The sequence below is a fragment of the Typopeltis vanoorti genome, chromosome 14 (genome assembly GCF_054136105.1).
Source record: "Typopeltis vanoorti isolate ZY-2024b chromosome 14, IOZ_Tvanoo_1.0, whole genome shotgun sequence".
NCBI lineage: Eukaryota > Metazoa > Arthropoda > Arachnida > Uropygi > Thelyphonidae > Typopeltis > Typopeltis vanoorti.
Window position 1 is genome coordinate 109,172,825 of NC_143562.1, and position 27,156 is coordinate 109,199,980.

The 27,156-nt window shown below is 36.7% G+C and overlaps 1 protein-coding gene across 6 annotated transcripts in view; it reads left to right on the plus strand.

The window, feature by feature from the left end:
• The window catches only part of Cog1 (conserved oligomeric Golgi complex subunit 1), a 580,539-nt gene that overhangs the window by 33,099 nt on the left and 520,284 nt on the right, over positions 1 to 27,156 (plus strand). For all 6 annotated transcript variants that reach the window (XR_016549365.1, XM_090403917.1, XM_090403919.1 and 3 more), the window contains exons 2-3: positions 2,033 to 2,118; positions 21,403 to 21,447. Coding sequence is in view for 5 of the 6 variants with exons in the window: in XM_090403917.1 (XP_090260043.1) it covers positions 2,036 to 2,118; positions 21,403 to 21,447 (128 nt within the window). In the remaining variant the exon portion in view is untranslated. The remainder of the gene's footprint in view (positions 1 to 2,032; positions 2,119 to 21,402; positions 21,448 to 27,156) is intronic.

A 27,156-nucleotide genomic window follows, 5' to 3' on the forward strand; every position in this document is an offset into this window, starting at 1 on the left:
TTGTCATAATCAGTCATATTTTATGCCTCATGCCTTGTAGTTCCATATTAGAATGAGGAATTGGATGGGAAGGAGATCTTTGCTGCTTGGGGCCCTTACTCAAGAACTATGATGGAGGCTATTCTGAATGTTGTATTTCAAGGGTCAGGAGGTAAAAAAATGGATGACTGAAGAGGGTGAGGAGGCAATCTTGAAGAAGACATTATGGAGGCAGCACAGAATGAGTGGCAATAATCAATTGCATAAAGAATACAAAGAGCAGGTAAGAAAGGTGACTCATTAGCAAAAGTGCAGTAAGAGCAGCATTTAGTTCCTGAAGCTGAAAATAATTCAAGAAAGTTTTTTCGATATGTAGATAGAAGAAAATGATTATGGAAGGATGTTACTTGTTGGTGAAAATGGTAGAATGATAACCACTGCAGAGGACATAGTGTAAGAGACCTTAAATGAGCAATTCATAAAGGTATTTTATTCTCATGAAATTTGAGTGAACTTGATGTGAAGAAGGCTGTAAGGTTTGATGATGTATCACCATGTGTTTTGAGGGAATGTTCCCAGGAGTTAACAGCAACATTGTTAGCCCAATCTAAGACTCGTTAAAAAGGTGCAAGTTCCAAAGAATTGGGAAGAGTGCAAAATTCTTTTCCCTTCATAAGGAACGTGATAAAACTAAGGCTTTGAATTATAAGCCAATCTGTGTGTCTGGAGTTGTGGTTTGATTTCGGTGATATCCAAGAAAAGGAAGGCACTAGTGGTATGCCCCAAGCATGTGTTTTCTGACTTTTGCTGTTTAACTTGCATGTCAATGATATTGGGAAAGGTTTGAATGGTTCTGCTGTTATTTTGCAGATGGAGAGTTCAGAAGTGTGAGGAATAGAGCAGATGTTGTAATCTTGCAAGAGGACTCGAATAGACTGGCTGAATGGGAAAATGAGTGGAGTTAATTAGTTCACTGTTGCAGAATGTAAGGGTTTTAAAATTTTGGAAGAAAAGATGGGATGCAGAGTATATGATTGGTGGGGAGGGATCTTAGAGATGCAGGGGACACTGATGTGTAGAAGGATGCATGCTATGGTTCAAGCTTTTATCAGGCTGCATATAGATTATTGTGCATAGATTTGGCTGCCATGTTTTCAAAAGGATGAAGAGTTCTGGAAAGGGTCCAGATATGAGAGCAAAGTGGTTTGTGGTCTCGAATGATGAGTATTAGTACAGATTGAAGGAATGCAATTTGCAGAGTCTGATAGTGAGGAGTGCAGGATATGATTGAGGCATCTGAGCTGATAAGGGGTTATTATCAGATCAATGTTGAAGTTTTTCATAGAATGGAGTGAGACAGGAGGACAGGAGGCCATCCCTGGAAGCTGTATAAAGAAGGTTTCAGCAGATAGTGTGAGAAGTAGGTTTTTTCATGGTGAATGGTGGGTGATTGGAATGAATAGCTTGAGAATGCAGTGAGTGTTGAGACAGTGAATGCATTTTAGACAAGATGTGATGAACTGTATGTGTGATAGCAGGACCTCTCATGCTCATTCTTTGGACTCCATGGAGATCTCATAATGATGATCATAATTTCCTGCTAAACTTGGAAACACGAAAAGCTTAGCAGTGGAATATATATTCAAGTATTTATCGTCAGTGGATGGCATTGAAATAACTGCTGTGCGATTAAATTTTGCTTTTAGTTTCCCAGGTGAAACCTTTCTTTATAGAGGTTTCACCTTGAGCAGCACCTATGTCTTCTGTGTGGTCCATACTAAAGCAACTCATGAATTCTGGGAAATGTATTCCCTTAAGCTCTTTGGTCAACTTATCTTATAAAACTTTCATAGTTTCTACATTTGGCTTTGAAATAATGCTGGATCTACTATCCACTTGACTTATATAATTTTACATCGCTGAACTGAAGCCTTTTGTCTCTTTATTTTAGTAATCTCTCTTTAGAGTTTTAGGAAGATTGTTTAGTTGTTCAATTTTTAAATGCATTGGTTTTTAATGTAACATAATCCAGTTTATTTTTTCACTCCTTCAGATAATGAGACTCGGAGATTTGGGAAGTAATTTGCTCTTTGAGCAACATACTATCAAAGAAATACAAGAAATTGAGAAGAAACTAAGGTAAGATTTAATATTAATATCCTTGATACTCCCTTATTTATCATTGAAACTTTAGTGTAGTCATATTTGAAATAGAATAATCTACCATTTATCTATTTATTAAGGAATGCAATTTGCTGTTGAAGGGTAAGTGAATTACAATTATATGGTGCTCTGCTGTAAGTCATGAGTTAGTTAATTGAAGGATTTTTTGAAGTCGGACAAATGGTAGATCATTATAATTTATTCCCAATCTCCTCTCCTTTTTTTTCATATCGTATATTTTGTTGGAAAATGAATGGCAGATCATTAATAATTCTGAGAATTGCAATATAAAGTATTGCAAGTCAGTGCACCTTTGGTAATGACCTTGTTGATCATCATCTAGGCATGCTGTCTGAATTATTATGTAACACCTCCATGGAGTCCAAAGACTCATCAAGGGAGGGCACCCACTCTATACCCCTGTCTCCACCAACTGCAACTACCTTCATCGTCCACACCAATGCCATCTACTGCTGACCACCACCACCACTAATATTTCCACAGACAATCACAAAATCCATGCCCATGATGGGATTTGAACCTGCAGCCTTTCGGCTGGAGAGCAAATACACTAACCACCCGGCCAACCAGTTCGGCTATGCAGTGTAGTCAGCATAAAACTTTTATAAAGGTGGCAGGATTTTTTCCTCTTAGGAACTTGGATTTTTTTTCTTTCAGAACAGCCAAACTAGCCAGAAGATTAAGAGTTAACAGACATAATACCCTGCATCATATCCTTAGTTGTTTCAACCTTAATTCCAAAATAATAATTATTGAAACAACGTGTTCATCTTCCTTGAATACTTCAATGTTCATAATTCAAACTAGCTTCTCTTCCCCACTATCACAGATCAGACTGGAACAGATGTTGAATACTTGTTGTTAGTGATATAAACACAAGTTGTCCATCTACCAACCATAATGCCATATAATTCTAATCATTCTCCCAATAGCTTGGACCTTATCTTAACTAGCTCTCTTAAAATATACTGTAGATGTCAGGCTTCTTCTTGGTAATTCCAACTGTTAGATCTTTGTTTACACTTAGTTTTCTATATTGGTTTATAATTTGCTATCTTGGCTTCTTTTGTCTCCTGCCACTCTCTTGGGACTTGACCAGAGCTGAGGCTTAGGTTAAACAGTCTAGCATCAAAAGCAGTGCCAGTTCACATCTTTGCAGTTTCTCGTAATATGTGGGCTAATTGAAATAACATCTAATCCCACAACCATATTTGCATTGAGGTTCTATAATATAAGTATTTCTAATTCATCATCTGGGAATTCCTCTATTCCGACGTCATATCCTGTCTTAAGTTTCAGTGAGGAAATACCGTGAGTAGACATATTACTAACTATTATAATAATGGAATTAACTCACGTCAATTATTCTTTACTCGTAGAATTTTCACCTGAGTATCACAGGCATCAATTTCCGATCTGCATCTAGACGATTCAGAGATTATGATTAGTCTAGATGTTGTTTCACTATTTACGAATGTTCCGTTGGTGGATAGTATAGAATTACTACACCAAGAATTAGAATTTCCTCCAGACATTGTCAAATTATTTGAATTTGTAATACAGTCCGGTTATTTTTCCTTCAAAAACCAGTTATACCAACAAATTGAAGTGACAGCAATGGGTAATCCAATATCTCCTGCTATTGCCAACTACTTCATGGAGCATTTCGAGCAGCGCATCTTTGACAACATTACACCCAGACCTAACATTTGGTTCAGATATGTGGACAACATTTTTGCCATATGGAAGGTCACCTCAGAAGAACTACAACAGTTTCTCTCAAAAATTAATCCACTTCATCCAAGGATGAAGTGCATTAATTTTACATAGGCACATGGAATGTCCGGGGTTTACAGATGGGTACTACTCTTGAGATTGTCTGTAAAGAGATGGATAGGTATAAAATTGACATCCTGGGAATTACAGAGACCAGATGGAATGGAGAAGGTCACTTCAAAAGACAGGATGGTAAGCTAGTTATTTACTCAGGTGGTGACTCAAAACATCATGGGGTAGCTGTGATACTGAAGACAGCTCAAGCAAGAAGCCTTCTTGTTTATAACCCCATTAATGATAGAATACTCTCCATTAGACTTAAGGCTCAGTCTACCAATGTATCAATTGTGGTAGTTTATGTACCCCACACAGATAGGCCTGAAGAAGAGAGTGAAGAATTCTATGAAAACTTACAAACTGTTTTGGACTGCCTACCAAGGTGAGACATACTGTACATCTTAGGAGACTTAAATGCAAAAGTGGGAAAGAGTATGAGAGTCAGGCCGGAGTGTGGCATGTTTGGTCTGGGTGAACGTAACACCCATGGTGAAAGACTGTTGGAATTTGCCCTACTAACAGATTAGTTATTACCAATACCTGCTTCCAGAAACATCCACGACAGACCTATACTTGGACATCTAACATTGATAGGGCAAGGCACCAGATTGATTACAATCCAATACCAGATTGATTACATTACCTGGCTCTCCAGCGGTGGAAGACAAGCATCTCTGATGTGCATACTTGTCCTGGAGCAGATTGTGGTACAGACCATCAGCTAGTAAAAGCCAAAGTAAGACTAAGACTCCGAAAACTTCCATGTCAGGCACATTCCACTAGATTGGATGTTAGAGTAATTCCTAGCGGATTTACAGAAGAAACATCAACTCGGCTGGATGATTTTTTGGAGACCAATGAGGAAATCTCACCAGAAATGCTTTGGGAAGGAGTCAAGATGATAATACAGGATACAGTGAAGACATATCTTGGCCCAATAAGAAAACCAAGAGACCCATGGATATCAGATTCAATATGGGAACTAATCAAAAGAAGGCAGTTGGAAAAACAAAGAGACACAGGGACCGAAGAATACAAGAGATTACATAGAGAAATCAGAAGAGCCATCAAGCAGGACAAGGAAAAGTTCTATACTAATAAATGTGAAGAAATAGAGTTCCAGATGAGAAGGCATAATTATAAAAGGATGTTTTATTTAGTTCGTGACTTAAAGCACAAGTTGAAGCCTAAATTGAATGCCATCAAAGATAGGAATGGATCATTACTAACAGAAGAGTTGGAAACCAAAAACAGATGGAAAGAATACTGTGAGGAACTGTACAGCAGAGTGGATAAAGAAAATGTGGAGTCCTCACACCAAGAAAATTTTGATTTGGAACCTCCTCCACTTAGGCATGAAGTTGAAAGAGCAGTTAAGCAGCTCAACAGCAATAAGGCCCCAGGTGCAGATGAAATCCCAGCAGAGTTAATTAAGACCACAGGGGATGGAGGAATAAGAGTGTTTCATAGATTGATTACAAGGATATGGGAGACAGGATCATGGCCTAGAGACTGGAAGAAGTCAGTTTTCATACCACTACACAATTAAGGTGATCAGGAGGCATGCAAGAATTATAGAACTATTAGTTTGATATCTCATGCAAGCAAAATGTTATTAAAGATCATGCTAAATAGGATTGAGGCCAAAGTTGAGGCAGAGATGCCCGAGGAACAAACAGGTTTTAGGAAAGGTAGGGGCACCAGAGATCAGATCCTTTGTCTTAGACAGATCATAGAAAAATATAAAGAATTCAGACTCCCTCTGGTAATGTGTTTCTTAGACTACTCTAAAGCTTTTGACTGTGTTTAGCATGTGAAACTGTGGGAAGTAATGAAAAGAATGGGTTTTCCTCAACACACTATCAGGTTGATAGCCAACTTTTATAAGGAGCAAGAAGCCACAGTAAGAACAGGTGTTGGATTGACCGACTGGCTTCAAGTTGTAAAAGGAGTTAGACAAGGATGTTTAGTATATATGCAGAGGACATCATGCGTGAAGCATTGGATGAGCTCAGGACAGGAATTACGATAGGAGGTAGATTGATCAGTAATCTGAGGTACGCTGATGATACAGTAATCCTTTGTAATGACATGGAAGAACTAGGACTAATTCTTGACAAAGTTAACAAGATCAGTAATAACAGAGGACTTCAACTCAATTCTAGCAAGACAAAGATCATGGTTCTCAAAGGAAAAACAAACAGAGAAGCTCTTGAGAAACAAGTGTATCTTAATGGAGAAAGAATTGAGGACGTCAGCAAGTTTGAGTACCTGGGATCCATTATTAATGTGAAGAATTGCTGTTCAGAAGATGTCAGAAAAAGGTTAGGAATGGCTAAAACAAGAGTCAGAGACCTGTCTAAAATCTGGAAGGATGGATCTATCTCCATGGGAACAAAGTTGAGGATTTTAGATGCAGTTGTTTTTCCAACAGCGACTTATGGATGCAAGACTTGGAGCCTAAAGAAGTCAGATAAGAAACGGATATCTGCTTTTGAGATGTGGTGTTACAGAAGGATGTTGAGGATATCATATACTGAAAGGCGTACAAATGAATGGGTGTTAGAAAAGATTAGTAGAACTTTAAGGCTCCTTAAGGATATTGACAGAAGAAAGTTAAAATATTTTGGACACATAGAAAGGATGGAAGGAGGACTTCTCAGAACAGTAATAGAAGGTAAAGTTCCTGGAAAAAGAGGCAGGGGTAGACCATCAATCAAATGGATGGATGGCATGTGTGGAGTGACTGATCTTCAGAGAGTTGAGGCTGTCAGAAAAGCAAACAACAGGACTACATGGCGAGGCCTGGTGTGGAATATCATCGAGCATCGGAGTGACCATACGGCATCTGTAGATACCCAGTGAACAATAGACATCCAAGGATCCAGTTCACCCAGAAGTAGAAGAGTAAATAAGCAGTTAGCCTTTCTAGACCTCTTGATTCTTTGCCAACCAGATGGTTATCTACAATTCGCAGTCTTCAGGAAAGAGGCTCATACAGGCCAGTACATCCATGCTGAATCACATCACCATCCTAGTCAAAAGGCAGGTACTATAAAAACACTAGTTCATAGAGCCCACTCCTTTTGTTCTTCAGAAGAACTTTTACAAAAAGAATTACAGTATGTTAATTTCTCCTTCATATCCAATGGCTATAAGAAGTCCTTCATAAAAAGAGCTTTAAGTAGTCGTGCTCCAGCATCCTCTTCAAGTACAGAAGAACCTACATGTATACCTATCCCCTATGTACAAGGGGTTAGTGAATGCATAGCTAAGGTGCTAAAACCACTAAATATCTGTGTAGCTTTTCGACCCATCAGAAAAATCTCCACATTCCTAATGTCTCCAAAGGACAAGCTCCCACATCTCAGCTATCCAGGTGTCTATCAGAGTCCCTGCTCGTGTGGGTTATCATATTTCTGACAAACAGGAAGATCTGCTCAGGGTCCGGTTAGAAGAACACCAATCGTATATCCAGTACCTTGAACCCAAACAGTCTGGAATTACAGAACATGCGTCAACACCAGACATAGAGTTAAGTGGAACAAAACAAAAGTCATTCACAAAAGTCGGTTCCTAATGGAACGGCTATACAAAGAAACTTATGAAACGTTACTTCACTCCCCTAACCTAAACAGATGCGATGGTGTACGTCTTTCCCCTTGTGGGAGATAGTACTTTATAAAGCAGCAAATCTTTCCTATCATATAATTGTATACACACATATATATATTTAATTATAAAAAAAATTAAATTATTATAATTGAATAATTAAATAACGAAATAATAAAATTTAAATAATTAAAAAAATTAAATAATTTAAAAAATTTTTAAAAATAATAATTAAATAAATTTAGGAAATTTAACATTAGCTACTTAGTTGGCACTTTGTGAATATAATAATTATTGTTTAATTAGCCTTGTACCTGTACTGATGATGCCTGTGATACTCAGGTGAAAATTCTACGAATAAAGAATAATTGACGTGAGTTAATTCCGTTATTATAATAGTTAGTAATCTCCTGTCTTATCTATCACTGCAATTATGTTAATCACTTGGATGCTCTTGAAAAGGGTATTCAGTACCCTTTTCAAGAGCATCCAAGTAATGCAACTGGTTTGTGTGCTTCTGCCCCCTCCCACAGTCATCAGCACTTATTAAGGATTCTTCCATGAAGAATTCTTTGAGATTTTTGTTGATATACTTGTGTACATCCCTTCTCCCTGCTTAATGATACTATTCATTAAGATCAAGAAAGATTAAGATATAAAACATTGGATAAAAGAATCAAACAGTTATGCAGAAGATTGAAAGAAAACTGGATAAATAGGCAGTACACCGAGATAGAAGAATTACAAAATAGGAACAAAACCAGAGAAGCATTCCTGAAAGTGAAAGAACGTAATGGAAAAGCAAAACATAAACAGTCTAATAACACCAGGCACAAAGGTGAAACAATCATTGATAAGGAAAAGATAAATGGAAGATGGGTGGATTAGTTATCAGATCTGTATGATGATAATGGTAACATGTTAGATTATTCACGACACCTTAAGTTAAATGTAACAACAGATACCACTTTGCTGACATAAGAAATGAGATAGAACACGTAATTAAGAATCTTCCTAATAATAAATTCCCTGTATGTGATAATATCCCGGCTGAGCTGCTGAAAGTTTTGACTGGCAATAATAACTATTTAGTGGAATTCATTCAGGACATCTATAAAACAATAGAATTGCCTGAAGTTTTTACAACATCTATCTGCATACCAATTCCAAAGAAAAATAATGCACAAAATTGCGAGGATTACAGAACTGTGAGCCTAATATCCCATACATCTAAAATTATTTTAACCATTGTTAACAAATAAATTGAAAGAGCCTTAATTAGTGAATTGAGTGAACAACAGAAAGGCTTCAGAATCAGAATGGGAACCATTAATACTATCCTGGAACTAAAAATACTGATAGAAAGATCACTTGAAAGAATAGGAACATTTAACATATGCTTCCTAGACTTACAGAAAGCTTTTGAAATAATAAAATAATAAGGCTTTTGAAATAATAAAATGTTCAATATATTAGATAAATTACACATAGAAGATCATGTACTTAAGATTATAAAAATGATTTACACCAAACAGAAAATGTAGCTGTTTAACTCTGAGACTTCTGTAGTGAAAATAAAAAGAGGAGTTAGACAAGGTTGTATCCTTTCACCAAATCTATTTAATATCTATAGTGAAACAGTGATGAAAAAGATTGAAAAACAAAAAATAGGAAAAATGGTATAAAATACAACAATATTAGATGTACTGATGATACCATTCTAATAGCAGAAAATAGAAACAAATTAATCAAATTACTGCAGCTACTAATTGAAGAAGGTAAAGAATTAGGATTAGATATAAATGCAAAAAATACCAAATTTATGAAAATCTCAAAAGAAAATAGATCCGAGCCAGAAATATTCATAAACAATGTGAAAATTGAACAACTTCTAATATCCTTACCTTGCATATTCTCATGTTATGACATTGCTTTGAGCTACCTCCTATGCTTTTCATAAGAAAATAGATCCGAGCCAGAAATATTCATAAACAATGTGAAAATTGAACATACAACAGAATACAAATATTTAAGCACCTACTTTACTACAGATGGAAATCAAGATAAAGAAATAAAAATAAGAACAGCTATGGCTAAAGATGCATTCTGCAAAAATAAAGATCTGCTCAGAAGTTCTGTGAGTATTGAGACAAAGAAAAGAATGATAAGAACATTAGTGTGGCCAGTTTTCACATATGGAAGTGAGACCTGGATATTCAAGAAGAGAGTAAGGCAACAGATGTGCCTTTGAAATGTGGTGCTATAGGAGAGCTTTGAAAATCTCATGGTCAGAATATGTGACAAATACAGATGTCCTACAGAGAATGAGAACACAGAGATCTTTATTACAGGTAATGATCCAGAGAAAGATGAGATGGTAGGACATGTGTAGTGAGAGGTTCAGCAGGACAGAGGATACTAACAGTTTTAGAAGGAAAATTTGTGGGAGAAGGATCAAGAGGCAAAAAACGAAGGACATGGCTTGAAGATCATGGACAGGATCACATGGCTATGCAGAAACAAAAAGGAAAGCCACCAACAGAGAAGATTGGCATCCTTCACATGCCTCTTAACTTCTATACCGGCCATGGTGGATGAAATAGACCAAATTGCACTTTTTATCCATGGTATTCAATAGGTGTTACAGAATTGTATTCAGCTTTTGCTGAATAAACCCTACTGACCATGACGTCTATAGACGTCATGATTGGTAGGGTGTTAATTATCTCCCATGCACTTCTATATCCTTACCTTGCATATTCTCATGTTATGACATTGCTTTGAGCTACCTCCTATGCTTTTCATAATTAGCTGCCCTGTAGTTTCAATCTACCCATTTGTAATTGGGAATTCCACATTTGGATCTTCTTAGGACTACCTTTTCCTGTTAGTAGTGTGCCTGCCTTGGTTAAGGATGGATCCTCTGATGTTATCCCCAGATCCAGCTCTCTCAAATTGTGTTTTCTCTGTCCTATGCTATTTTAAGTAATTCTTGTAGTAAGTGAATAAATTCCATTTCTTTTTCTGTGTCATCTTTTCTCTTTCCAGTCTGTGTCCCTATAGTTGACACTCCCATAATAATTACTTGGTCTGCATTCATTGTGATAATTTGCTGATGCATATCATACACATCTTCCCTTGCATCCCCCAGCCTTTAGCAACAACCAACTATATATTTTGTGTGACCTCTATCCCAACAGATTGACTCAAATGCACTACTCCCACATTGTGTTTATGGTGGTGACCTAGTCTTTTTGGCATTTCATTTGCTAGCATCAACATACCCCCCATCCTATTCTCTTATCTTCCCTGAAGATGTATACACCTGACATTCTCTTCCAGTAACTACATCTCTGCTGTCAACCAAATCTCACTAGTGGCAGTAACTTTTGGTGAGAGATTGCCCAACCAATGGTAAAACACCTCTCATATTCTTGATGCTTCTGGCATTGGTAATTGCAGAAACTTGTACCTAAGTGACTAGATTCAGCATTTTTTTTTGGTCATTTTTACACCGACTTGTTTCCTGGTGCCCCCCCCCCCCCATACTTCTCCCCTGCTAACTCTACTTTTCCTAACTTTGAATTTCTACTTGCTCACAGAAGAATTTTTGAGACACTCAACTCTAGATTCATTTAAGTGCAATCCATCAGCCTTATATATGTCATTCCATCCATCAAATTCAGTCCAGTGGTCTACATGCTACATACCATATTTTCTGCACAACTTACACATCAGCCCATTTGCAATTATGGCCCTTCTTAACTCACCTTTATCATAGCCCTTATCCTCTGTTTTTTTCCCAATAATTTGTTCATATCTTTTCTCTTACCATACTTTTCACCTTTCAGTTCATTAGGGCCTGTCGGAACAGTAAACTATTTTACTTTTTCTTTGCATTATGATATATCCTCACTGACAAAATTAATTTTTTCACCAGGGATCTAGTTTTTTTCTTCTTCTCTTTTCTCTGCCATTCACCTGATCTTTTGCAATCATTTGAATTAATGAAATCTGGTATTTAGGATCTCTTAAAATTTGTCGAAGTGCTTCAGGTTTAATTTTCATTTGAACCATTTGTAGCGGCAAAGTTAGGCAAAATAACATTAATGCCTGGAGTATGTAAGCCAAAAAATGGGTTTATATTTCATGAACATGCAACTTATGATGCACTGGTCCTATTTTTACATAAGTACCACCATTGATAGTTCTTCAGCAACATAATGCCAAAACATGATGGGAATTCTTGTGAAGAAGTGCTATAAATATCATCCATCGAAAATGCATCTCTGAATAATTTCAAACTATATTCTATTTGTGCAGTTAAAAAGAGCATATTAACACAATTTGTATTTTGGTCCTGTGTTCAAGACTGATTAATGAAAGTCTATTATTATTACGTGACATCTTCATCGAGGGAGGGCATTCTTCTCAACAACTTTCTGTTTCCACCATTTAATCCACCAAGTACAGAAAATGTTTTCCATAAATTGCATGTGTTCTCATGGCTGATTTTTCTATGTGATTTTTTCTTAGGGATGAAAAACCTGAGTTTCCAGAAGAAAAAAACCTGAGATCAGCTAACTCACTCTCAATTAAAAAAACCCATGTATAGATTCCTCTCGTTATGACGAGAATTGAACTTAAGCCTTATTCATTCAAAGGGTTCAATATATTGCTCATATATTCAATATATTCAAAGGGTTCAATATATGTTCTTCCAGTTGCACCATGGAAGTGGTTAATTCCAAAATTTATTTACTTATTCCAATTTTTTGTAATTCTAATTTTAATTTTTTTTCAAATTATAATTCTTATTTTATGGAAAAACAATCTGCAGTGATCATAATTTTTTCTTTATAATTGGAATTCATTTGCAGAGTGATTCAAAATAATTCCTCTAGATACGCACGCACGTTACCAGTATTTGTTGTCCGTAAATTGCATGTGTTCTCATGGCTGATTTTTCTATGTGGGATGAAAAACCTGAGTTTCTGGAAAGAAAAAACCTTGCTACCTACACATGAGATCAGCTAACTCACCCTCAATTGAAAAAACCCATGAATTTAATGAAATGTTTTATCTAGGATCACTATTAGAATTAATTGAGTTGTCATGCACTTTATGACTAGCTCAGGCAGAACAAAAAATGTTTACCACGCCCACCCGCGCGCACGCACGCGCGCACACACACACACACACACACACACACACACACACACACACACACAATGTGGAGGTTCATTTACTTGGTTGTTAAACATATTTTTTAAAAGAATTGAATGACATAAACTGAGAGAAAAGGAAAAAGATTTAATAGAATCACACGACTAGTTTCAGCTTTTTACAGCCTTCTTCAGGTGTTTTTATGAAAGAAAAGAAAAAACATTAAACATCGAGGATAAAAACTGTGAACAGCACAGGAAAGTCACTATACATATTTAACGTGAAAACCTTGTAGTTAACGTATTCAAAGCTGTTTCTTCGTTGGCCACATTGTTGGGTGAGTGCATGTGTATAGCGTCTTGTGAGCGCCAGTATTTGATCACAGCAGAATGACAGTCTAGGAGGTTATAGCTTAAATTATTATTTAAATGTACAGGGTTGAGGATGATTTCTCTAGATTCTACAATTTTTCTCTCCAGTTCGTCATGGCAATGGAAAATGTTGTTAGATCTATCCCAAAGGATTGTATGACTATTGTTTTCATCATCAGAATCGGCCGAAAAAAGGATATGGCTGGATAAAGCACTGGCATGTGTTCTCTTGTAAGCGATGTCCCTCCTGTGCTCCTCCATATGCAATTCAATAGACTTATCCGTCTGGCTAAAGTAAAGGATGTCGTAGTCGCACCATATCTTATACACACCGAGATATTTTAGATTGTGATGGTTAGGCTTTGGACGGCTCACTGGAGAACGGATCTTAGGAAGCAGAGTAAATAAAGTTTTAGTGTTATATTTTTTGAGAACCTTGGCTAATTTTTGAGAAACTGAGCTTATGTATGGTATAGATATATCCTTTAACATTATTCATTTCTTCAGTATGGCGACTAGGAGGATTAAAAAGGAATTTTTTAGGAATTTTTTGAGAATAACCGTTCCGTCTGAAAGTAGATCTAAGAAAATTGATTTCTTTATGAAGTTCACCTGGGTCGTCAAGAAGAGAGCGAGCACTATGTCCTAAAGTAGAAATAATACCAAGTTTCTGAGGAGGGAAATGATGGGACTGACTATGGAGATATCTATTGGTGTGTGTAGGTTTTCTGTACATCGAAATTTTAAGCCATGGACGTGATTCTCTCCTGGATTTTTCTTGAACATCTCAATAGTCAACACCTGAATATCCAATTCATGGCTGAGTTTGAAACTAATGGTTCCCTGCCTTTCCTGGACGTGAAACTGACTCGTTCTTCTGAAAAACTTAAAATTTCGATGTACAGAAAACCTACACACACCAATATATATCTCCATAGTCAGTCCCATCATTTCCCTACTCAGAAACTTGGAATTATTTCTACTTTGGGACATAGAGCTCACTCTCTTCTTGATGACCCAGATGAACTTCATAAAGAAATTAATTTTCTAAGATCTACTTTCAGACGGAATGGTTATTCTCAAAAAATTCCTAAAAAATTCCTTTTTAATCCTCCTAGTCGCCATACTGAAGAAATGAATAATGTTGAAGGCAATATATCTATACCATACATAAGCTCAGTTTCTCAAAAATTAGCCAAGGTTCTCAAAAAATATAACATTAGAACTTTATTTATTCTCCTTCCTAAGATCTGCTCTCTAGTGAGCCGTCCAAAGCCTAGCCATCACAATCTAAAATATCCCAGTGTGTATGAGATATGGTGTGACTGTGACATTCCTTACTTTGGTCAGATGGATAAGTCTATTGAATTGCGTATGGAGGAGCACAGGAGGGACATCGCTTAGAAGAGAACACATGCTAGATCCAGAGCTAGCATGTGTTCTGATGACGATTCTGATGATGAAAACCATAGTCATACAATCCTTTGGGATAGATCTAACAACATTTTCCATTGCCATGACGAATTGGAGAGAAAAATTGTAGAATCTAGAGAAATCATCCTCAACCCTGTACATTTAAATAATAATTTAAGCTATAACCTCCTAGATTGTCATTCTGCTGTGATCAAATACTGGCGCTCACGAGATGCTATATGCATGTACTCACCCAACAATGGCCAACGAAGGGAACAGCTTTGAATACGTTAACTACAACGTTTTAACGTTAAATATGTGTAGTGACTTTCCTGTGCTGTTCACAGTTTTTATCCTCAATGTTTAATGTTTTTTCTTTTCTTTTATAAAAAAAACACCTAAAGAAGGCTGTAAAAAGTCGAAACTAGTCATGTAATACTATTAAACCTTTTTCATTTTCTCTCGGTTTATGTCATTCAATTCCTTTAAAAAATATATCATCATTATCATCAAATTCCTGCCATGTACCCTCAAGGGGTGTACAGGATATGACAGTACTACATGAAAAAATTACATCATTACTAACTTCCTATCTACAATTTTCCTCCAAATCAGTCTGTTACTTGTCAAGACTCCAACATTATCAGATCTTGTATTTCTATCGTCTAAGGCACTTTGTACCGTATCAATCCACCTATATCTTGGTCTTCCTCTGGGTCGTATTTCTGCCAACCTGGCAGAGAACACTTGTTTTGCTAATCTTTCCTCTCCCATTCTATTTAAGTGACCATACCATCTGAGATTAGCTCTGCTAACGCATTCCTGGATGCTGACAATGTCAAGTTCTTTCCTAATATCCTCATTTTTAATATGATATTGCCATTGATGCCATCTGTTCACGCCTCTAATCTTTCTCAGGACTCTCATATCTGCGGTCTCTAGTCTTTGGTCAAGTGTTTTACTTCTGACCCAGCTATCAGATCCATAAGTTAAAATTGCTTTGAACACAGTCTTGTATACAGCTAATTTAGTGTTCCGACTAATTTCTTTCTTATTCCATATGAATTTATTCAATTGACTTCCCACGATACCAGTGCTGATTCTGTTGTCTATTTCTATATTTAGTTTACCATCTTCAGTAAAAATTGTGCCTAAGTAGCTGAAATGTTTTACTTGTTCCACAGGTTCTCCATTCACAACACAGCTGACATTTTCAATGATTCTGCCTATTTTCATTGTCTTTGTCTTTTTATTGCTGACCTTCATACCATATCTATTACAACAGCTATTCAATTTAGTCAGAGAATCTTGCAGACTTGTAGCGGATTTATTTAGAAGTATAACATCATCCGCATAAAGCAAAGAGCTGACATTAACATCTCCAATTTTGATATCAGGTTTAATACCACATTCATAATGTGATCCATATAGATAATGAATAACAGAGGGGATAATGTACATCCTTGTCTCACACCAGATTTAACATTAAACCATCTTCCTGTACTTCCTTCAATTCTAACTGCTGACTCACAACTGAAATAAAGACTAAGTATTGCTTGATATAATGCCCCATTGACACCATATAACTGCAGCGTATTGAATAGCTTCTCTCTTGGCACCTTGTCATATGCCTTTTCCAAATCGACAAAACTTAAATACAGATCTTTGTTATATTCCCATGCTTTCTCGACTATTTGTCGTAAAGTGAAGATCTGATCCTGACAGCCTCTATTTGGCCTGAATCCAGCTTGTTCTTCACCAAGCTTTTCTTCCACAATTCTTCTCAACCGTTTCTCAAGTATACTTGCATAGATCTTGCCAGGAACACTCAGTAGGGAAATACCTCTGTAATTCTCACATTCAGTTTTATTTCCCTTTTTATATATGGGTACTATGAGAGCTCTACTCCAATCATCGGGAATTCGTCCCTCTGTCCAGGCTTTCTGAACTATGCAGTGCAGCCACTGTAAGACTCTTATACCACCATACTTCAGCATTTCTGGTCGAATATCATCTATGATATTCGACCAGAAATGCTGCCTTTCCACATTTCAAGCCTTTGATGGCTTTTTCTACTTCAAGTATGGATATGTATTCCTGACTGCATGCCTGGTCAGTGTTTTTTATCACTGTGCTGTCATCACTGCTTGTTTCATTTAGCAGTTTTTCAAAGTAATTACTCCATACTTCAAGGATATCTTTTTCTCCTGTTTTCATTTCACCTTTATCATCTCTAATTCCTTTTACAGCACTTTTTCCTCCATTCCTAAGCTTCTTCAACAACCTCCAGAATATTTTGCCACCTTCTTGATATTTATTTTCTATATTCTTGCCAAAGTCCTCCCATGACTTTTGTTTAGCTAGTTTTACACACTGTTTAGCTTTCTTACATTTGTCTCTGTATTCTTTAAGAGTAAAAGCTGACTTATTTGCCAGGAACTTTTGATATGCTTTCTTCTTTTCCTTCACTGCCTCTTTAACTTCCTGTGTCCACCAGGGAGTTCTGATTTTTTTATCTTTGCACACAACCTCACCACATGCCTCTCTGGCAGAATCAATCAATGTTTCCTTCAGTTTGCCACTGAATCTCCAAGGTTTGATTCCTGTTCTCAAACTCTTTCATTTTCTTTTCAATAATATTTCTGTATTTTAGTCTACAGTTTACATCTGAGAGCTGCTCAACTTTTATTCGCTTTAAAACTTTCTTACATGTTATTCTTTTCAAAATGAAATTCAATTTTATCCTGCTCAAGACTAAATAGTGATCACTTCCAATTTCAAATCCTCTGTACACTCTGGTGTCCTGCACCAGGGAGAAAATATCACTATCAACAATAACATAGTCAATGAGACTTTTCTTATTCCTAGCCTCTTCTCTCCATGTGAATTTGTGCACATTTTTATGTTGGAACATGGTGTTAGTAATAACCAGTCCATGTCCTGAGCAGAAATCCAACAGATATTTGCCATTATTATTAGCTTTGCTCTTTTCTCCAAATTTTCCCAAAATATTTTTGTATGTCTCACAATCATTTCCTACTCTACTATTTAGATCCCCAACAAGGACCAACTTTTCCTTTTTCATTGTCAGTTGCTTTTTCTAAAGCCTCAAAAAATTCCTCCACTTCTACCTTAGTAGAACCTTCTGTGGGACCATAGGCACAAATAAGTCTCATTGTCCAGTTCCCCATTCTCATATTTGCCCACATTACTCTACTTGAGACTGACTGCCATTCAAGAAGATTAGCCTCGTATTTTGTGTTGAATACTATGGCTACTCCTTCTTTTCCTTGATTGTTATTGCCTGAATATAACATTTTGTATTTATTGCTCAGAAAGATCTCACCAGTTTTGGTCTTTTTTGTTTCAGTCACCCCTATTATGTCGATCTGGTACTTATCTAATTCCTCAGCTAGCTCCATTTCTTTGCCATTCAGGCTTCTACGTTGGTACCGATCTTTAACTCTGGTGATGTTGAGTTGGGGTTTGTTTTCAGATTTGTTCCAGTAGCTGACTTCTCGCTGTTCGCCCTGGTTCCCTGGCGAAAACAGTGGGGGGGCCTTGTTTAACCGGGCGACGCCCCAGCCGGCATGAAATTTTGTCATGTTGTACCATCATTTTTTATTTTGGTTTAACCAATAAGAATACAATTTGGTCAGCTAAATCCCAAATTGCCAGCCCATCCTCGTCCGTTCAGGATCCAAGTAGATACCCAACAGGGTTCACCACGAGAAGGTGAGGATTGGACATTAGGTCAGAAGCCCTGGTCGGTTCTCCGCATTCCTTTAAAGGCTATGTGGAGGTCTCCTCTCAGTTATACAGCTTTGACCCTTAAGCACCCCTTTTATTTTTATTTATTTATTTTTTTTTTTTTTCACCAGATGTCATGCCAGTAGAATAACATGTGATCAAATCATTGTTTTTCTAGCTTACAGTTAATGATGTAACTCAGCTTGTTCTGTATACTTATGTACGCTCCAGATGATGATCTTGATGTAAAGATCGAAACGTCGGGATAATAAAAAAGTTTTTTTAACACAGTTGTAAATTCCATTAAATTTTTAAAATGAGAATATATATATATATATATATATATATATATATATATGTACCACTACACAACCAGCAATATGTGGCCTTGCATTATCGTTGGGCAATAAGAAGCCATTCTTCAGCAATGGATGCTTCCTTTTGACGTGCTGTACCATTGTCCGTAAAACATCCACATAGTATGAGCCGTTTACAGTATTCCCGGGTTCTACAGCGTGGTGGTAAACAATGCCTTCATAGTCAAAAAAACATTATGGTTATAACTTTACCAGCCGATTTTACAGTTTTTGCTTTCTTGGGTGTAGGCGAAGACAGATGCTTTCATTCACTGCTTTGTTGTTTCATTGTAGGGTCATAGTGACACAACCAAGCTTCATCTGATGTAATGATGCATTTTAAGAAGTTGTCGTCGTCTTGTTCTAGTCTTTCTTTCCATTCTGTGCACACCCACTCTGCTGCATTTGTTCCGATGTCAGGAGTTTGGGAATCCATCGGGTGGAAACACTTTTCAGTCCCAAATGTTCAGCCATGATTGAGTGAACACTTCCACAGAAATATTCAGGAAAACATGCAGCTGGCGTACTGTAATTCTGCGATCCTCCTTGATGATAATCGCTGCTGTGTTGATCATTGTCTCTGTGATGGATGTTGAAGGTCTTCCCTCACGTTCAAGATCTTCCACATTTTGCCTTCCTTCCTTAAATGTTTTATGCCAGCGAAAAACACTTGAACTCGACATTGCTTCATTGTGGAAAGCTTCACGTATCATGTTAAAAGTGTCTGATGCCGATTTTTGCAAACGCGCACAAAATATAATCGCATAATACTGTTTCAAGGATACTTCCATTTCGATGACTGATCGCAGCTCGTAGGCGTGCCGAAACAAGCTTGCATTTAGTCACGTGACACTCTGGCACATCAGCCTGTATACGCCATCTATCAACCTCTTTTGTTAATACAGACAGCAATATTTCTTTATACCACAGAAATTAATATTGTGATGAGTGGTTTCGCAACAGTAAAATTAGTCTTATTACTTATTGAAACAGCCCTCGTATATATATATATATATATATATATATATATATAGTACATTTAAAAGGAATGCGTGCTAGAGTTCCAACTGAAGTTGATTACGTGCGTGAGCTGGTATTAGTGCGCCAGTATTGGACAGTGGCAATGTGTGCATCAGAAATGTTATAGCTAAGGCTGTTATTAAGATGAATCAAGTGATATTTCTTTAGATTCAATTATTCTTCTTTCCTGTTCATCATAGCACACATGGATATTACAGGTTTTTTGCCAATCAACGATGTATTGGCAGCCATCATCTGTGTTGACGGAGAAGAGAACGTGGCTAGAGAGAGCACAATCACACAAAATTTTAGACTCCTGGATACTGAGTAGGAAGATGTTTCATTTTAGGTCTACTTAGTATGGAGCGAAGTTTAGAGAACGTAGTGAAGCAAGTTCTAATGTTGAATTTCTGAAGCATTTTTGCCAGTTTCGGGGGGAGAGAGAGAGCTGATGTATGGTAACGAAATAAAACCTCTTGGTGGAGAAGAATCTTCAAGAGCAGTTGAGTGGTGGACAGAGAGAATTTTATTAATCTTTTTAAGAGAGAATCCATTGTTAATGAAAAACTTTTTAAGAAAATTGAGTTCATATTCAATTTCTGTTTCATCTGTTAATAAAGATCTGGCATGATGTGCCAGGGTTGAAATAATACCAAGCTTTTGTGGAGAGTAGTGATGGGAAGAAGCATGAAGGTATCTGTCTGTGTGAGTGGGTTTTCTAAAAATGGAGATTTTGATGTTCTCAGCGCATCTCGTAAGTTTTAAGTCCAGAAAGGGAAGGCATTCATCAGATTCTAGTTCACAGGTGAAATTGATTTTCTGATGAAACTTGCTTCACTACATTCCCTAAACTTCGCTCCATACTAAGTAGACCTAAAATGAAACATCTTCCTACTCAGTATCCAGGAGTCTATAAAATTTTGTGTGTTGTGGCAAGCCATATTACGGCCAAACTTCTAAATCCATCCTTTTACACATGGAGGAACATCAAAGAGACATTTCTTACAACAGAACCAGAGCCAGCGCTCTCTCTAGCCACGTTCTCTTCTCTGTCAACCCAGATGATGGCCGCCAACACATCGTTGATTGGCAAAACACCTGTAATATCCATATGTGCTATGATGAACTGGAAAGAAGAATAATTGAATCTAAAGAAATATCACTTGATTCATCTCATATTAATAACAGCCTTAGCTATAACATTTCTGATGCGCACATTGCCACTGTCCAATACTGGCGCACTAATACCAGCTCATGTACGTAATCAACTTCAGTTGGAAGTCTAGCACGCATTCCTTTTAAATGTACTTGTTTTATACTAGATCTGTTAATGTATTTTTTCATGTGTCTGTTATTTTTATTTTACTCTTTACCAATGATACCTGAAGAAGTTGTATTTCAACGAAACTAGTTGTATCTTAACAATAAATTTGTCATTCTCGGTATAAAGTCATTTAATTTCCTTTTTTATATATATATATATTGCAAATTGCTCTGGTTTCAATTCTTTGGTAATGAATGGTGCCATGCCACTATAGAAAAAATGCTATTGCAAAATGTGTCTCTTTTTATAATTATATTCAGTCATATAATTATCAACTTGTCACATGTATATTTTTGAATGATGTGTCCTATTTAAAAGATTTTCTTAATAGTTGAAAATTCCTCTTTTCTTATAAAAATGTTATATCATTTATGGATTTTTTTTTTAACACTAGAAATGACATTGAAAGGAAGAAAGAAGATCTGAGACAGTTAGTAGGGTATGTATTGTATGTCTGCATATACATATTTTTTAAAATAACCATTTGAACAGTTTCAGTTTCTTGTTAGTCAAAATTTTTCTTAGTGTTTTTTATTTATTTATTATTTTTTTTATCAGGACTGACCAAGATATTTGACATTGTATATCTTATCATCTGAGAAATATCTCTGGGTCCACTTTGTAGTAAAAATAATTTGCCAAATTATTTTTATTCATAAATTGGCTAAAGTATGAGCTCTTTTTCAATTGATATTTAAAATTGTTTCCCATTTGATATTTATATGCAAGATATTTGCCATCCCCATAGAATTGGAGAGATGCTGGGTAGCTTAGCATCTTTCCAATTCTGCTGTATTTTCATAGATACAGCAGAATTGTGTTATTCATAGATAATGAATAACAGAGGGGATAATGTACATCCTTGTCTCACACCAGATTTAACATTAAACCATCTTCCTGAACTTCCTTCAATTCTGACTGCTGACTTACAACTCAAATAAAGACTAAGTATTGCTTGATATAATGCCCCATTGACACCATACAACTGTAGCATATTGAATAGCTTCTCTCTTGGAACCTTGTCATATGCCTTTTCCAGGTCAACAAAACTTAAATACAGATCTTTGTTATATTCCCACATGCTTTCTCAACTGTTTGTCGTAAAGTGAAGATCTGATCCTGACAGCCTCTATTTGGCCTGAATCCAGCTTGTTCTTCACCAAGCTTTTCTTCCACAATTCTTCTCAACCGTTTCTCAAGTATACTTGCATAGATCTTGCCAGGAACACTCAGTAGGGAAATACCTCTGTAATTTTCACATTCAGTTTTATTTCCCTTTTTATATATGGGTACTATGAGAGCTCTACTCCAATCATTGGGAATTCGTCCCTCTGTCCAGGCTTTCTGAACTATGCAGTGCAGCCACTCTAAGACTTTTATACCACCATACTTGAGTATTTCTGGTCGAATATCATCTACTCCTGCTGCCTTTCCACATTTCACGCCTTTGATGGCTATGGATATGTATTTCTGACTGCTTGCATGGTCAGTGTTCTTTACCACTGTGCTATCATCACTGCTTGTTTCTTTTAGCAGTTTTTCAAAGTAATTACTCCATACATGAAGGATATCTTTTTCTCCTGTTTTCATGTCACCTTTATCATCTCTAACTCCTTTTACAGCACTCTTTCTTCCATTTCTAAGCTTCTTCAACAACCTCCAGAACATCTTACCACCTTCTTGATATTTATTTTCTATGTTTTTCCAAATTCCTCCCATGACTTTTGTTTAGCTAGTTTTACACAGTGTTTTGCTTTCTTACATTTGTCTCTGTATTCTTTAAGAGCAAAAGCTGACTTATTTGCCAGGAACTTTTGATTTTAAAAATTTTAAATAGATATTATTATTGCATGGTAACTTTCTGAATGTTATCGGATTTTGCATGTTACTTACCTTAACATGCCAAGATAAAGAAGTTATCATTCTTATTCTAGAATACTTTGATATGGCCACATCTTGCATTAGTATGCACAGGTCTGGTCAACAGGTCTGGTAGGGGTGCTTAAGGGTCAAAGCTGTATAACTGAGAGGAGACCTCCACATAGCCTTTAAAGGAATGCAGAGAACCGACCAGGGCTTCTGACCTAATGTCCAATCCTCACCTTCTCGTGGTGCACCCTGTTGGGTATCTACTTTGATACTGAACGAACGAGGATGGGCTGGCAATTTGGGATTTAGCCGACCAAATTGTATTCTTATTGGTTAAACCAAAATAAAAAATAATGGTACAACATGACAAAATTTCATGCCGCCTGGGGCGTCGCCCGGTTAAACAAGGCCCCTGTTGTTTTCGCCAGGGAACCAGGGCGAACAGCGAAAAGTCAGCTACTGGAACAAATCTGAAAACAAACCCCAACTCAACATCACCAGAGTTAAAGATCGGTACTATCAACGTAAGAAGCCTGAATGGCAAAGAAATGGAGCTAGCTGAGGAATTAGATAAGTACCAGATCGACATAATAGGGGTGACTGAAACAAAAAAGACCAAAACTGGTGAGATCTTTCTGAGCAATAAATACAAAATGTTATATTCAGGCAATAACAATCAAGGAAAAGAAGGAGTAGCCATAGTATTCAACACAAAATACGAGGCTAATCTTCTTGAATGGCAGTCAGTCTCAAGTAGAGTAATGTGGGCAAATATGAGAATGGGGAACTGGACAATGAGACTTATTTGTGCTTATGGTCCCACAGAAGGTTCTACTAAGGTAGAAGTGGAGGAATTTTTTGAGGCTTTAGAAAAAGCAACTGACACAATGAAAAAGGAAAAGTTGGTCCTTGTTGGGGATCTAAATAGTAGAGTAGGAAATGATTGTGAGACATACAAAAATATTTTGGGAAAATTTGGAGAAAAGAGCAAAGCTAATAATAATGGCAAATATCTGTTGGATTTCTGCTCAGGACATGGACTGGTTATTACTAACACCATGTTCCAACATTAAAATGTGCACAAATTCACATGGAGAGAAGAGGCTAGGAATAAGAAAAGTCTCATTGACTATGTTATTGTTGATAGTGATGTTTTCTCCCTGGTGCAGGACACCAGAGTGTACAGAGGATTTGAAATTGGAAGTGATCACTATTTAGTCTTGAGCAGGATAAAATTGAATTTCATATTGAAAAGAATAACATGTAAGAAAGTTTTAAAGCGAATAAAAGTTGAGCAGCTCTCAGATGTAAACTGTAGACTAAAATACAGAAATATTATTGAAAAGAAAATGAAAGAGTTTGAGAACAGGAATCAAACCTTGGAGATTCAGTGTCAAACTCTGAAGGAAACATTGATTGATTCTGCCAGAGAGGCATGTGGTGAGGTTGTGTGCAAAGATAAAAAAATCAGAACTCCCTGGTGGACACAGGAAGTTAAAGAGGCAGTGAAGGAAAAGAAGAAAGCATATCAAAAGTTCCTGGCAAATAAGTCAGCTTTTACTCTTACAGAATACAGAGACAAATGTAAGAAAGCTAAACAGTGTGTAAAACTAGCTAAACAAAAGTCATGGGAGGACTTTGGCAAGAATATAGAAAATAAATATCAAGAAGGTGGCAAAATATTCTGGAGGTTGTTGAAGAAGCTTAGGAATGGAGGAAAGAGTGCTGTAAAAGGAATTAGAGATGATAAAGGTGAAATGAAAACAGGAGAAAAAGATATCCTTGAAGTATGGAGTAATTACTTTGAAAAACTGCTAAATGAAACAAGCAGCGATGACAGCACAGTGATAAAAAACACTGACCAGGCATGCAGTCAGGAATACATATCTATATTTGAAGTAGAAAAAGCCATCAAAGGCGCTTGAAATGTGGAAAGGCAGCAGGAGTAGATGATATTCGACCAGAAATGCTGAAGTATGGTGGTATAAGAGTCTTACAGTGGTTGCACTGCATAGTTCAGAAAGCCTGGACAGAGGGACGAATTCCCGATGATTGGAGTAGAGCTCTGATAGTACCCATATATAAAAAGGAAAATAAAACTGAATGTGAGAATTACAGAGGTATTTCCCTACTGAGTGTTCCTGGCAAGATCTATGCAAGTATACTTGAGAAACGGTTGAGAAGAATTGTGGAAGAAAAGCTTGGTGAAGAACAAGCTGGATTCAGGCCAAATAGAGGCTGTCAGGATCAGATCTTCACTTTACGACAAATAGTCGAGAAAGCATGGGAATATAACAAAGATCTGTATTTAAGTTTTGTCGATTTGGAAAAGGCATATGACAAGGTGCCAAGAGAGAATCTATTCAATACGCTGCAGTTATATGGTGTCAATGGGGCATTATATCAAGCAATACTTAGTCTTTATTTGAGTTGTGAGTCAGCAGTTAGAATTGAAGGAAGTACAGGAAGATGGTTTAATGTTAAATCTGGTGTGAGACAAGGATGTACATTATCCCCTCTGTTATTCATTATCTATATGGATCACATTATGAAGGAATGTGGTATTAAACATGATATCAAAATTGGAGATGTTAATGTCAGCTCTTTGCTTTATGCGGATGATGTTATACTTCTAAATAAATCCGCTACAAGTCTGCAAGATTCTCTGACTAAATTGAATAGCTGTTGTAATAGATATGGTATGAAGGTCAGCAATAAAAAGACAAAGACAATGAAAATAGGCAGAATCATTGAAAATGTCAGCTGTGTTGTGAATGGAGAACCTGTTGAACAAGTAAAACATTTCAGCTACTTAGGCACAATTTTTACTGAAGATGGTAAACTAAATATAGAAATAGACAACAGAATCAGCAAAGCTGGTATCGTGGGAAGTCAATTGAATAAATTCATATGGAATAAGAAAGAAATTAGTCGGAACACTAAATTAGCTGTATACAAGACTGTGTTCAAAGCAATTTTAACTTATGGATCTGAGAGCTGGGTCAGAAGTAAAACACTTGACCAAAGACTAGAGACCTCAGATATGAGAGTCCTGAGAAAGATTAGAGGCGTGAACAGATGGCATCAATGGCAATATCATATTAAAAATGAGGATATTAGGAAAGAACTTGACATTGTCAGCATCCAGGAATGCGTTAGCAGAGCTAATCTCAGATGGTATGGTCACTTAAATAGAATGGGAGAGGAAAGATTAGCAAAACAAGTGTTCTCTGCCAGGTTGGCAGGAAAACGACCCAGAGGAAGACCAAGATATAGGTGGATTGATACGGTACAAAGTGCCTTAGACGATAGAAATATAAGATCTGATAATGTTGGAGTCTTGACAAGTAACAGACTGATTTGGAGGAAAATTGTAGATAGGAAGTTAGTAATGATGTAATTTTTTCATGTAGTACTGTCATATCCTCTACACCCCTTGAGGGTACATGGCAGGAATTTGATGATGATGATGAGGTCTGGTCAACTTGATTTCTTGGGGACGAGGTAGTGAAGAGGATCTAGAGATGATTGACTAAGAAGTAAGTGACCTTTGGAACTCCTTGCAATGAATTGAGTTCTTGTGGATTGCAGAAATTGGCTGATAGATGGGAAAGAGGAGATATGATAGAACCGTTTAATTTACTAAAAGGATTTTTAGGACTGAAACAGGATATTTTTTAATACTCGGTTTTCATCCTGAAAATTGAGTATTAAAAAATTTTCTGCTTCAATGCTATAAAACTCAGAAGGTTGCCATGGAATAATAATATCTATTTAAGATTTTTCTAAGAAATACATTTTAGCTGAGGTAAGTGGTTTCTATATGCATAGATGTGTTTAAAAGATTTACTTATCTTTGTGAAGAATGTTTCAGGTATATAGGGTATTATGTTATTGGTATAGGGTACTTCTGACAACTTGTAACATAGCATTCTTCTTTTCAATCCTACCCATGAAAGGTTGTAATAATAATGTATATATTGTAACCTATAATGTATAATGCCTGCCAGCTTGGCTGTGTGTTTAGCGTATCTGCTCTCCACCCAAAAGACTGCAGGTTCGAATCCCACCGTGGGCATGGATATTTGTGATTGTTTGTGGAAATACTAGTGGTGGTGGACAGTAGATGGCGTTGGTGTAGTTGCAGTTAGTTGGTGGATTTGAGTGGTAGAGAGAGAGAAAGCTGTAGAGTAGGTGCCCTCTCTTACGATGAGTCTGTGGACTCCCTGGAGGTGTCATGTATTAATAATAATAACAATAATATATAATACTCTTGAGT